The following is a 13,918-nucleotide window of genomic DNA, read 5'->3' as shown; positions in this document are numbered from 1 at the left end:
TGGGAGAGAGCAGGAGACCAGTGCCACCTCCTCTGCCAGTGGGTCTGGGTGTATGGGAGAAGGAATATGCAGTGGAGAGAGCTGCTGGGGTGGATGTGTTGGATGGAGTAATCCAGGTCTCAGTGAGAGCAAGGAAATCCAGAGACTGCAGGGAGCCGTAGCCAGAGATGAAGTCAGCCTTAGGAACAGCTGACTGGCAGTTCCACAGGCTGGCTTTATACAGGCTTTATATTGACGACAGAGCAGCTCACCTCAAAAAAAGTTCAACTCAACTTCAGTCTGCTGCCTCAGCACTGAGGTGGAAATAAGGTAGTTTGACTCTTGCTGTGGGGTGAAAACAGGCCCAGACTGGGCCTGTTTTCACCCCACAGTGACCCCCCCCTCAGTGACGCCCCCCCCAGTGAACCCCCCCCCCAGTGAACCCCCCCCCCAGTGACCACTGCAGTCACCGCAGCGTTGCACTCGAACCGCCTTTATTCTTGGACTCAGGTCAAGGAATGTGTTTTTCTCTGGAAAAACCACTAATTGTGACCGACAGTGAAAAACTGAAGCCTGCTGGTGTCGTTTTCTTCTCAGCACTTGACCTTAACTCACGCTGCAGATTTAACTGTTAAAGCATCCCAACTTAGTCATTTAAAATGTATTACAAAGTAGAAATTGATCAAATGTAAAGCTCTCAACTCCAAGTCATCGAAAAGGCTTTACTTAAAATATTTTGAATATTTTTTCACTTGCTTTATTTCTATTTTTGTCATACATTTTTAATTCTTTTTTTAACTTTTTTTTAGATTAATATTATCATTTAATCATTATTATTTAATTGTTTGATCTAGCAGGCACAGTGCACATTAATGAATATTGCTGTAAATACGCCAGAGTTAACCAAGAGCCTTTTTTTCATCTGTACCTGCAACAGATGTTTTAAGGTCACCCTAAAAACTAATTAAATATAAAATAACAAGTCAATACAATTATTAAAAACATAGAGGTTCACTATACTGTTATTCTTACGTGTATGCAGACAGTAAAACAGTTCTAGGAAATAATAAATGTTAAATATGAATGTAATAACCTCAAAATGTTTAATTCCTACAAGATAAGTTCATATCCTGCATTTTAACATTTTACTCAAGCAGCTAAATGTAATCAGGACGAAGTACTCCTCGTGCATAATGTGCCCTTATTAGTGCTGATTAAAATTGAAACAGAATTATAATGTTGTTGCTTGTGAAGGCTAATTGTATCTAATTAAATATAGCTGTATTTGCCTTGGAAATGTAGAAGGCAAAACATGAAGTTATACAAAATATATGTATTTAGTTACAGTAAATATACAAAAAATACTTTAAATACTGTAGCATTAGTTAGTGATGAAAACCAGAGCCCAGTCTGCTCTGATTGGTTAGATGGCCGGCTCTGTTGTGATTGGTCAACCACTTGGTGATATCCCGCCCCTTTGCCTATCACGTACAATGTGTTGGAGCACTAGTCAATAGGAGCGTGAGTGTTACATACTGATGTCACTATGTTCTGGATGATCATTTAAACAGAATTGAAATGTGTTGCTAATACAGGTGGAGCTATGTTTTGTTAATTAAATATACCTGTCAGATAAAGGACTGCATGAGCCTCTGAAGAAAGAGTCAAATAGACGGAATCAGTGAGAGAACATTGTATTCAGTAAATGTACTTGTATAATACAGCAGTATAGTCCTAATAGCTGAGGTGGAGTTATTTGTGTAATAAGAATCTCAAAGGTACAGGAAGGAAATGTTCCCTTTGCCTCGCTAATATCCTTTCTAGCACCCTGTACATAATTATCTGCATCAAGTGATTTTATAGCACACAGGCTCGGTGGGCTTCTCCGTTAAATAGCAGGAGAAAATGAAAACTTGTAACCTCTCAGCAGGCAAATTAAAGTGTAGAGGCTAAACAAGTGCCCCCTAAACACCCCCCAATTTAAATCCAGTGAGTACACACCGGCTAGACATGTGGAAGAGGTGCTTCAGTTTTCTAAATTGGGACATAGAAAGAACAAACATCAGAAAATGGCTCTTAAATCAGATGTGTGTGTGTGTGTGTGTGTGTGTGTGTGTGTGTGTGTGTGTGTGTGTGTGTGTGTGTGTGTGTGTGTGTGTGTGTGTGTGTGTGTGTCTGTCAGAGCTTTAACAATGTGCTGGATGAAACACCAGGCTCTGGTTTATACAGCTGTGTGTGTGTGTGTGTGTGTGTGTGTGTGTGTGTGTGTGTGTGTGTGTGTGTGTGTGTGTGTGTGTGTGTGTGTGTGTGTGTGTGTGTGTGTGTGTGTGTGTGTGTGTGTGTGTGTGTGTGTGTGTGTGTGTGTGTGTGTGTGTGTGTGTGTGTGTCAGAGCTTTAACAATGTGCTGGATGAAACACCAGGCTCCGGTTTAAACAGCTCTCTGTGTTTGTGGCGGCTTTAATTTGGGGAGCAACAGCTAGTCAGACTGCGGCGTGGTTCATGCGGGGCACCTCGTCTGATTACCGGGGATAATTAGGGCGTTTTAATCTGCCTCCAACTTCCTGTCTGAGCCTTTAAAAGAAGGATTTCACTCATAAAAGGGTTCTCTTGAACTTTAGTTGTTTGCCCACAGTGAGATCCAAGTAAATCAACAGTTAATTGAGTATGATTTGTGGATTTAAAACATATATATGTATGTACTTCTTCTACTAGGATGGGTTGGATGCAGATGCACTAAATGTTCACTGTGTGGGACAATTGAAGAGGAACACCTCCATTTCCATTTTCCATTTAAACAAAAATCAATACATACTGTTGAACGAACAACTGTACATGTTAAATGTATTCTCACATTTCAGATGTATCCACTGCATACACATGTGGTGCTCCATGTGGTCTTTAACTGGCTTTAAACTGGGACAAATACAGTATATTAAGCATTAAACACACTATTTGAAATGAAAAAACGATGCTGAATCCAGCAAAAAAAAGAAAAAGTATGCCGTGTTTGATTATTATTATCTGTAATACAAGAGGCATGAAGAGATTCTTACATAAATACACTTATTTTAACTTAATTTATCCAAGTTTCTGGACATTATTTGAAAGAATATTGTAATATTATTACAATAACATTAACACCTCAGGTAACATCAATCAAAAAGTAATACATGTCTGATCAAACAATCACAATATAATTAAATAAATCCAATTAATAAGAGAGATTAAACATTATAATTGGTGTGTGTGTGTGTGTGTGTGTGTGTGTGTGTGTGTGTGTGTGTGTGTGTGTGTTTCATCTGAATAATCTTTGATGAACGACGGTCCCGTTTGCCTCTCCTGTTGCAGTGAGATTTAAGATCCTGGATAACGGCCACCTGCAGATCCGCGGCATCAAGAAGATCGATGAGGGCATGTACAACTGCGAGGCGAGAGTCATGGCCCGCGGAGAGATCGACTTCAAGATGATCAAGGTCGTCGTTAATGGTGAGAATTCGTCTGTCCTGTTAAACATAGTACAGAATACAGGAAGGACAACCATCAAAATGCTCTTTTTAATAAACCTTAAACCAGCTGATGATAAGGATGAGTACATCAATTCATCTGTCTGCAACTCTTCGCTCAAGAGCAACATATGAAATACAGAAGGTTTCTATTCATGTGTATTTATTTTATCTATATATTTCTTTTCAAAATTCAAAAAATAATAATTTGTATTTATTACATTTTCTTTTTTTTACTTTTTAACATTATCATATTTTGTATTTTATTTGTATTTAATTATTTACTACATTGTATTTCCTACCATCAAAATGCTCTTTTTAAATTCTTAAACCAGCAAATGATAATGTTTTTATTTCCTACCAACCACTGATACATTTTGATCTCCTCTCCCTCAGTGCTCCCCACCATCAGGGCGAGGGTCTCCGATGTGAACGCCACCGCAGACAACTCTGCCTCCGCCCTGCTGGCCTGCGACGCCGACGGCTTCCCCGAACCCACCGTCACCTGGGCACAGTACGACACACACACACACACACACACACACACACACACACACACACACACACACACACACACACACACACATACCATGTATACATCACTTCAGGGGACATTACATTAACTTACATGCATTTCCTGGAGACTTATCCTAACCTTAACCATAACCAACACATGCCTAACCCTAACCCTAAACCTAACCAAGTCTTCACCCTAAAATTAATGATTCCCCTCATGGGACCTCCATTTTGTCCCCATAAGGGAGGTGAGTCCCCACACGTGACTGTGTAAACAAATGTAGGTCCCCACAAGGATAGTAATGCTAGGACTCACACACACACACACCTGGGCTGCACACACTAATATACTGTATCTCTGAGCTGTTGTTGTTCTAACCTCTAACTCCTGTCCTCAAGTGGAAACAGAATGTTAAGTAAACACGTGAAGAAGAATTCATTAGAAAAAGATACATAACATCAGACAAACATAAAACTGAATAATACCACGGTATACATTTTTAAAATGATCCTCATCTCATATAAAAAAGATATGATCGCAGGGCAGTTTTTTTAAGAATGTATTCAATCAATAAATATCTTCTATTTTTTCATGAGAAATACTCGGTGTATATCATTTTAATCTAAATGAATAAAAACGGAAATAAATAAACCAAGTAGTTTTTAATATTGAAAATGTAAATACAATTAATAATCCTATTGGTTATATTGTTAAAGATCACTACACTAAAGTTAAAAAGAGCCAAATTAAACATTGTAATGAAGTGTTTTGTGCCCTCTGTCTCCGGCTGCTGGACACAATGACAACGTGCAGAAACACAGCAGATAAGACATGTAGAGAATTTATCTTCATCTTTAACTTTGTGAGAAAAGTCAGGAGTCTCAACACACAAACATAAAAATAAGATCCTCTGAAGACCAGCAGACATCGAAATATCAAGTGTTTAATGTGTTAAAACAAAGAGTTATTTAAAAATACAATTTAAAGATGAAAGCATTTTTTAACATACACATACGTTAACGCTATGCAAGGCAGCTATTTGGTTCAAATACATCAGAACTCCTGTAGGGACGAAACTCTGGAGAACAACGTTTGAATTGTTGTTTTTTTAAATGTGAATACTTTAAATGATAAAACATGTAAATACGTCTCTAAAAAAGAAAGCTGATATGATCACACACATGTCCAAAGAATAATAATATGACACTTTTTTACATTGTTCTTTAAGCCAAGGACACACAGTATTATTTATCATACTTATTCAAATACATGTAAACACAGCTGTGCTCCAAAAACTGAAACTATCACTACCTCTTTCTTTATAAATTCAACCTTCGGATTATGACTGATACAAAATATGTAAACTTGAGTCTTTCCAGCGTTACATTCTGCCTACATCCTGTTTGAGACCCTTTTATAGGACACACACAACGTAACCACTTCCTGGAGTTGTTGTTGTTGTGATGTGTTTGTAAATATCCCATTAATATGAATGAGGACGGCCTTGCCTGCAGAGACGCATTCACTTCCACACAGAAACAAGAGAGCCTCTCACACACTACTTAACATGCGTGGACACTAGGGCTGTGCAATTAATCGTATTTTAATCGCGATTACGATTATGGCTTGCGACGATTATGAAAACAGCATAATTGACAAAATACGATTATTTTGCTGGGTGCGCTTTCGCCCCTCCCTAAAAGCCCACTCGGCCACGTGGGAGTGACATGTGTTGTGAGTGTTCAGCGAGAGCGAAGATGTCAGAACAAGAGCAGCAACTCGTTAAAAAGAAGGGTCAAACTATTTCCACTATTTGCAAGTACTTTGCCATTACATTCCACATCGCTAAAGATATGTGCCCAGTTAGCACTGTTAGCAACCAGGGCTTTAAGCAACTTGTCAACACGTTGGACAAGCGTTACGCGATGCCGTCTCGGTATTATTTCAGCAGGTCTGCGCTGCCTGCACTATATGACAAATGCCGTGGGGAAGTTGAGAGAGATGTGGCTTCAGCTGACTACTTTGCCACCACAACAGACCTATGGTCTAGCCCAGGGGTGCCCAACCAGTCGATCGCGAGATGTGTCTAAAAATAGAACAACAATATTCTGTTTTATCGTTAATGTCCTGTAACATAATCTTCCTGTGCCAGAATAATGCACTTGAACGCATCAAAGCTTTGTGATTGGCCGGCGTCACCCCATGTGTCGGGGCGTGGCTGAGGGTCTTCAGTACAGGTGGCAATTTTGTCACCTGCCTGCGCTCATCTCTGAAACCAGACCATGTCAACAGGCTGGTGTTTCTTGCAAAGCATCTTTAAGAGATGACATGAACAGCCCTACCAGCATTTGCCATGGTGGCCTACATTTTTTTAATTTGGTCTTAAATTGTAGTTCAACATTTATTTCCTGTTACTTCTGAACCATGACGGTTGGCCAGCCTTCAACGTTTAACTGAGTGGAATAATGAATATGTTTTACCAACATGTTGGCTATATGTTAAGGAGTGTTCAGTAGGTTGTGACATTGCACTGCAACATGTTTGATTTCATTTATTTTGGTCCAATTTATTTTTATTTATCATATTAATAATATATGTTTAGTATGGTTTTGGAAGTGCGCTCCAACATATTTGTTCTTGTTTATTGGTAAAATATTATTTGTTTTAAAGTTCAATAAATGGTCAATGAATAATCGTCAAAATAATCGTGATATCAATTATTGACCCAAATAATCGTGATTATGATTTTTGCCATAATCGCACAGCCCTAGTGGACACACACACACACGCACAGAGACACACACACATACACACACGCACACACACAGACACACACGCATGCACAGACCTAAAGTGCACTGAGCAAATATGAGATTAACCTGCTATATGGCGGAGTAGAACAACAAATAGAATACAGATTGGCTCTCTGCATTAAAATGAAATGAATACAAATATATACTTTAAGCTATTATATATATATTTCTTAATTATCAAATATATATATATTTGATAATTAAGACTCTGTAATGAGCTTTTGTTGGCAATGAAGGCAAGAACTATAATAATTGTTCAGCACCTGTAAATAAAGTAAAGTAAAATGTCTTTTGAAAGCTAAAATGAAATATAACTAAATAAAAAATATGTATATAAACATACAACGTTAAAGTAAAATGTGCAATAAAGATAAAATAAATATATGTATAAAATGTGTAATACAATATGTAATGCCTCGCCTTGTGATGGATTTGCCGTAAGCTGGTATTAAGTATGCATTATTGAAGCCTCATCGCCACAACATTAATGTCTCTTCATGCAGCTGTTTGCTTTAAGTACTTTCACATTCAAACAGCAGACCCCCGGCTGTGCAGAGCAATCTGTGAATGAAACTCAGCAGATATAAGAGTGAGGAAACCTTTAAGAAGGGATGCTGAAGGCAGGAGTGAGATGTGTGTGTTGGGGAAGCTGGTCTGAACAGAGTGGAGGTTGTGGGGAGGACAGAAGAAAAACAGAGGGCTGAAACTCCATTTGTCATTCACTGTCTGTCTGCAAAACGCCTCAGGAAGCCTTCCCCTTCTGCAGGAACACAAACCGGAGTGTAACCTCTGTGAAGGCTTCTGCCTCTCAGGAGTGAAAGAAAACAGGAAACAACATGCATCATGATCACAGAGAGGCGCAGGGATGATGTATTGTTGGAGTACGACCCTGAAGTTAGCATCCCCCTCGTTCACTCCACAAAAAGACAATAGGATTTTTCTATTGGATTTTGGATTAACGCAGAAAATAAGCTTTGCTGCAAAACGTTTTTTATTTAAGCGTGTTTTGTTCAGCAGGATAATCTTCAGATATTAACACTTTATGATTTTTTAAGTGAAAAGCTAACGTTAGGCTATAAAGGAACTACAGCACGGTCACATGACTTCACGTCACCACCGCTAAGCTAAAGGAGGCTAATGTTGGGCTATAAAGGAACTACAGCACGGTCACATGACTTCACGTCACCACCGCTAAGCTAAAGGAGGCTAATGTTGGGCTATAAAGGAACTACAGCACGGTCACATGACTTCACGTCACCACCGCTAAGCTAAATGTGGCTAATGTTGGGCTATAAAGGAACTACAGCACGGTCACATGACTTCACGTTACCACCGCTAAGCTAAAGGCGGCTAATGTTGGGCTATAAAGGAACTACAGCACGGTCACATGACTTCACGCAACACAGTCTCACGGCATTTCGTGTTATAGTCACGAAATTAATCTATTGATTCGTGTTCTACAGCAGATAGCTTGCACACCTTCCGGCGCAGACTGAAAACTCATCTCTTTCGACTCCACTTCGAGCGATAGAACTATTAACAAAGCACTTTTATACTAATAAAGCTTATCTAAAGCCAGTTGAGTAGCACTTGAAATGTTTTTGCTCTATGAAGCCTGATGTACTTATATGATTCTGTTTTCTTCAAGTTTGTATTTTGTTGGTCGAACGCACTTATTGTAAGTCGCTTTGGATAAAAGCGGCAGCTAAATGCAAATGTAATGTGTTCACCAACACGATTTCCCCATTGTTTTCGTGTCACACAGAACGATTTTAAAAGCAATGTAAATAATAACAAATTAGAAGGAAAAATTGAAGGATTTTTAAAAATACAGATTTCAGTATTCTGACACAGAATGATTTTAAAAGCAATGTATTTCTATTGGTAGTATGTTTCGTGCCTGCACCAAATAATAACAAATTAAAAGAAAAAAAAGATTTAAAAAATACAGATGTCAGTATTCTGAGGCTATGAGCCATTTATTTTCCTCGCGGACGGCAACAAAAGTCCGACATTTTACAATTTAAAATAAAAACAATAATCGTGTCTTGATATTGAGTAAGAACATGTTTTTATGAACCCCACAGCTTCCGGTCTTCCGGACAAAAATACGTGGTGCTGGCACGAAACACACTACCAATAGAAATACATTGCTTTTAAAATCGTTCTGTGTGACACGAAAAAAATGGGAAAATCGTGTTGGTGAACACGAAACAATAGATTACATTTATTTCGTGACTATAACACGAAATGCCGTGAGACTGGGTTGCTTCACGTCACCTCCGCTAAGCTAAAGGCAGCTAATGTTGGTTGTGATGGCGTCTCATTTAGACACTTGTTTGCCAACGCATTTTTTGTATTCACCAGTGGGGCATTTACTACGTATTTTAAGTCGTAGAACAACATCTCTTCAGTTTTGGTTTAATTACAGACCTTATTTAAAGCTAACAACCAAACACACATTCAAAAAGGTCCAGATGATGGAACAGGAAGCGCTAAAATGATAACTCCTCCCTGGGTTTAGGACTCATTCCTGCACCATCTTATTGGTCCATGGCCTTATAAAAACACAGTTGAGGACTAAAAGAGAGCTGAGGCAAGCTCAAGCTTTTATCAGAAGCATTCTGCAGAGGACAGGACTTGTTTTAGTTTGCTCTCCTTGCCTTTGTTGTATAGCAGATAAAACCCCCAACAGATCCTTGTCAGCGAGTAAAGAAAGTTATTTGAACGTCCTTTCAAGTTGTGTAAGCAAACCCTCGTGATGTGAACCTCAACATGTCTTCTTCCTCTGTTTCCCTCCGCTACAGTAACAACATCGTCCTTGAAACCGGCGATAAGTACAGCCTGAACGAGGATGGTTCTGAATTGGTAATAAAAGATGTCAAGAAAGTGGATGAAGGAGATTACACTTGCATCGCCAAGAACAAGGCGGGAGAGAAATCCGAGGAAGTGAGCCTGAACGTGTTCGGTAAGAGAATAACTCAGCTGACGCCAGCAGAAAGCCGCTCTCTTTCTGGCCTTTTCTTTTGACATTTGTTGTACAGCTTTCTCCTGACTCTGAGAGCAGAGCTACACAGCGTGAAGCATACAGTTGAAAGAGACGCCAGCCCTATTGGAAGTAATTACGCCAGTCCTTAGGACATTGAGAGATATCTCAGAACTCTCTCTCCTCCAGGAACTCTGCACCGTATGTAATCAGACGCTCGCAGCTCTATTAAAGGTCAATGGTGTATGAAAACACAACTCTTATTAAGCCTGTATGTTTTACACTTGGCTGTTCATACTAGGCATTTAAAGCCACATCAATACATATTCACAACTGATCAATTGAGTCAATTATGTACAGGACGTCACCCTGATCATCAGAAAATGATCAGCCTTTCAGCCGTTTTACCCTCTTTTAGCTGGTTGTTTTTGTTTTAACACAAACTGCACCATTACTGTATCAACCTTGCTATATCCTTCAAACTAAATATAATATTAAAACAATTCTTGTTCATCTTTAAAGCACTTAAATGGTTTGGCCAAGTTGAAGCTTTGCAGTTTTCTTACCCAGTTTATTTCTTCATGGTTGATTCGAGTCTTTGTAAGTTGCTTCAGATAAAACTCCTCAGCCAAATGTAATGTCATTTCTGTAACTAACTGAAAACTAGCTGAAGATGAGTTTAGGAGCTATCTGTGTTTCCTCCGGGGTGGGACCAAAAGTATATCAGGTTCTTTTTTTAATCATATATAATAATAAAACAAATCTCATTCATTTTTGAAGCACTTGAGTGGTTTGGCTAATTTGAGTTTGTCTCCTCATGGTTGATTCCCATTATTGTAAGTTGCTTTAGATCAGTGCTTCTCAAAGTGCGGTCAGCGTGAAATGTCACCAATATACTCACGGACCACTAGGGGGCACTCACGGACCACTGGTGGTCCGTGAGTGCCCCCTAGTGGTCCGTGAGTATATTGGTGACATTTCACATTTTAAATAAATAAATAAATGTAAGTTTTCCGCACTCTCGCGGGAATATCTCCGCAATAGAGCGAGCTTAAGTTTCACTTTCGATTGCATGATATAGCCCAGCGCAACACCTTCGTCACACATGTTGCCACTTGTTTGTACCATTTTCAGGCGATTTGTAATCCGTTCTAGAAAAACCATGTGTTTTTTAGGTGGTCCGCGAGTGTTTGGAGAGTCCTTGGTATGAACAAGTTTGAGAACCACTGCTTTAGATCAAAACCCCTCAGCCTAATGTAATGTTGCAACAGACATTTTTGTTTGAAAACTAGCTGTTAAAGTAAGTTGAATATGAGTTTAGGAGCTAGCTGTGCTTCCTCCAGGGTTGGTGTCGAGACCAAACGAGCTTTAAAAGAGAAATAAAGGAAATATTCCCCATGTTGTCAGATTAACATTTGTTTGCAAACACGTCCATCCTTCTCTTCTTGCTTCTAGTGCAACCCAAGATCACGTACCTGAGCAACCAGACGGCCTCAGAGTTCGATGAGCAGGTGACGCTGACCTGCGAGGCCTCAGGAGACCCCACCCCCTCCATCTCCTGGAGCTTCGAGACCCGCGTGTTCACCGAAGGAGAGCAGGTACTACTTCTTTACATTTTTCAGGGGAATCTTTTTTTTAATTATTTTTTAAATTATTTATTACTATTTCAACAATTAGACAGTTTATACATCCGACAAACTAAATGTGTAGAAGCGGGATAAAGAAGAACAAAAACACTAGATAGATAGAAACACTGGCTAGAAAGAACTGTATTGCAATATCAGCACAAAGTCGTTTATAATTCACATTACTTTATTTCATATTTTTAAAACAAAGTCGGAATTTAAAGATTCAATTATTTAAAAAAACGGATCTCAAAATCATTTTCACACGTGGCCCTAAACCTCAACTTTTTCAATACTGCTGGACTTAAATAATGTTGTATACAAAACATAATACACATTACTTTATTTCCTATTCCTACTATAATTACTATACTATACTATATACAGGGTTGGGTTGTAACGGAATACATGTAACGGCGTTACGTAATCAGAATACAAAAATCAAGTAACTGTATTCAGCTCGCGTTACATTTGAAAAACGAGTAATCTGATTACAGTTACTTTCGTAACCTGAAGTGAATACATTTTGGATTACTTACTTATTGATGAAAAGATTTCCTCACTAAAGGTACAGCCGAATCATCAAAGCCCACAAAACCTATTACCGCCGCAGATGGACCAAAAAAGCGTTTTTTTTTTTAAATCGCGGGTCCGCTCGCTCAGTGAAACAATAACAACGAAACATGGAGGAACAAAAGTCTGCGTTTAAATCGTGTGTGTGTGTGTGTGTGTGTGTGTGTGTGTGTGTGTGTGTGTGTGTGTGTGTGTGTGTGTGTGTGTGTGTGTGTGTGTGTGTGTGTGTGTGTGTGTGTGTGTGTGTGTGTGTGTGGTTAAAACACATCAGCCTGTGGTCGCTCTTTAGCCTTACTTTTTGTGTCTCCTGTTCACCAAAACATCCATCTGTGAAGGAAAAAGAAAGTAATCTAAAAGCAATCTGATTACTTTTTTAAAACACGTAACTGTAACTGTATTCGGATTACTTTCAGAGCCATGTATTCAGTAATCAGTAACTGATTACATTTACAAAGTAACCCTCCCAACCCTGACGATATAATACTATAATTTTAAGATAATAGTCAGAATTTCGACTTTCTTTCGGCAAGGCAAGTTTATTTATATAGCACCTTTCAACACAAGGCAATTCAAGGTGCTTTACAACAATGAAAGACATTCAGACAAAGGCATTTAAAAACAGTAACAGATAATAAAAGAAACATTAACAGAAAAAGTACATGAATAAAAAGTTACAGTGTCGTTTAAGACGTGAACAGTTCACACAGAAGTTCCACTTTACTGATGAACACAACGGCTGTTTTAAAAAAACAAAACATTTTGGTTTGTTCTCAAAATCCTTTTCACACATTCAGAACTTGTTCAATACTGCTGATCTTTTATAAATCATTTTGTGAATTAAATGAATGTAATTCCATGGTTTGATGTTCCCAAGCGTTGCTAACAGTGCTTCCTATTAATAATTAGCATTTGACGGCTGTATTTTTGAACCATTACCATGAAAGTGCTAATTGAAAATTCACCGAAAATGAAGTGTGAGTGAGTTCGAGAAAGGGAACAAATTATTTCAGTGAAATGACTAATTATTGCTCTTTGAAGCCAGAAACCCTAAACGTCCCTCCGTCTGAAAATCAGATTGTTTTCAGCTGTGATAATCCACTCTGCACCAAAAATAAGCAGGCACTTTTTCTCAGGATGATTTAAGAAGTGTTTAACCAAATTAGGGTTGTGCATTTTTGTCCTGCTTTGACGTATATCCTCGTTTCTTCGTCATGGCCTTCAGCAGCTGTGCAGATAACGCTGGATTTAAGCTCTGGCTATACAACACGGTTAAAGGCTTCTTAAGAGCGTCCTCCATGGCTCTGGTCACAGCTGCTGGAACACTCTCATTGTCCTGCTCTTATCAGCTCATTAAAATGGTATAATTTCTTGAGAAATCCATCTTAACGGTCCTTTTTTCCTGAATCCACGCATCATGAGAGCGGTGGACGGATTAGTCACTTCAGACGGGTAATTTCCAGCTGAGGATGCAGCAAACAGTATTAAGATAATTACCTCTCTGCAGCAGGATGGAGGATTCAGGAGCAACACCTCATATGAGAGGGCTTTAACTAGCTTTAGACACCGCAATAAATAATAATATATCTTAATATTATGAAGAAAAAGGAAGTTTGCAGGACAAATATATGCTACAGAGTCGCCAGGAACCCTTATGATTTGCAAAAAAAACTCGATATTTATATATTTATAGGCTTATTTTCCACTAATACCCGTGCATATCGGTCAGTCTGTAATATGCCCTGCCAAAAATGCGTTTTCTTTTTTCTTTTATGTTATTTTTTAAGTTATTATTATTATTATTTTATTTATTTTATTTATTTTATTTATTTTATTTATTTTATTTATTTATTTATTTTATTTATTTATTTTATTTATTTTATTTATTTTTATTTATTTTATTTATTTTATTTATTTTAATTTA

At 38.4% G+C, this 13,918-nt stretch overlaps 1 protein-coding gene across 1 annotated transcript in view; it reads left to right on the top strand.

Annotated features, from left to right (window-relative positions):
* The window catches only part of ncam1a (neural cell adhesion molecule 1a), a 296,215-nt gene that overhangs the window by 192,187 nt on the left and 90,110 nt on the right, over nucleotides 1-13,918 (top strand). Inside the window, 4 exon segments of the mRNA XM_034233380.1 lie at nucleotides 3,329-3,466; nucleotides 3,880-3,997; nucleotides 9,621-9,781; nucleotides 11,255-11,397. Of these exon segments, the coding sequence (XP_034089271.1) occupies nucleotides 3,329-3,466; nucleotides 3,880-3,997; nucleotides 9,621-9,781; nucleotides 11,255-11,397 (560 nt within the window).

Source organism: Gymnodraco acuticeps, unplaced genomic scaffold (assembly GCF_902827175.1).
Source record: "Gymnodraco acuticeps unplaced genomic scaffold, fGymAcu1.1, whole genome shotgun sequence".
In the NCBI taxonomy this organism is placed as follows: Eukaryota; Metazoa; Chordata; class Actinopteri; order Perciformes; family Bathydraconidae; genus Gymnodraco; species Gymnodraco acuticeps.
This window is presented reverse-complemented; position numbering and strand designations above follow the sequence as displayed.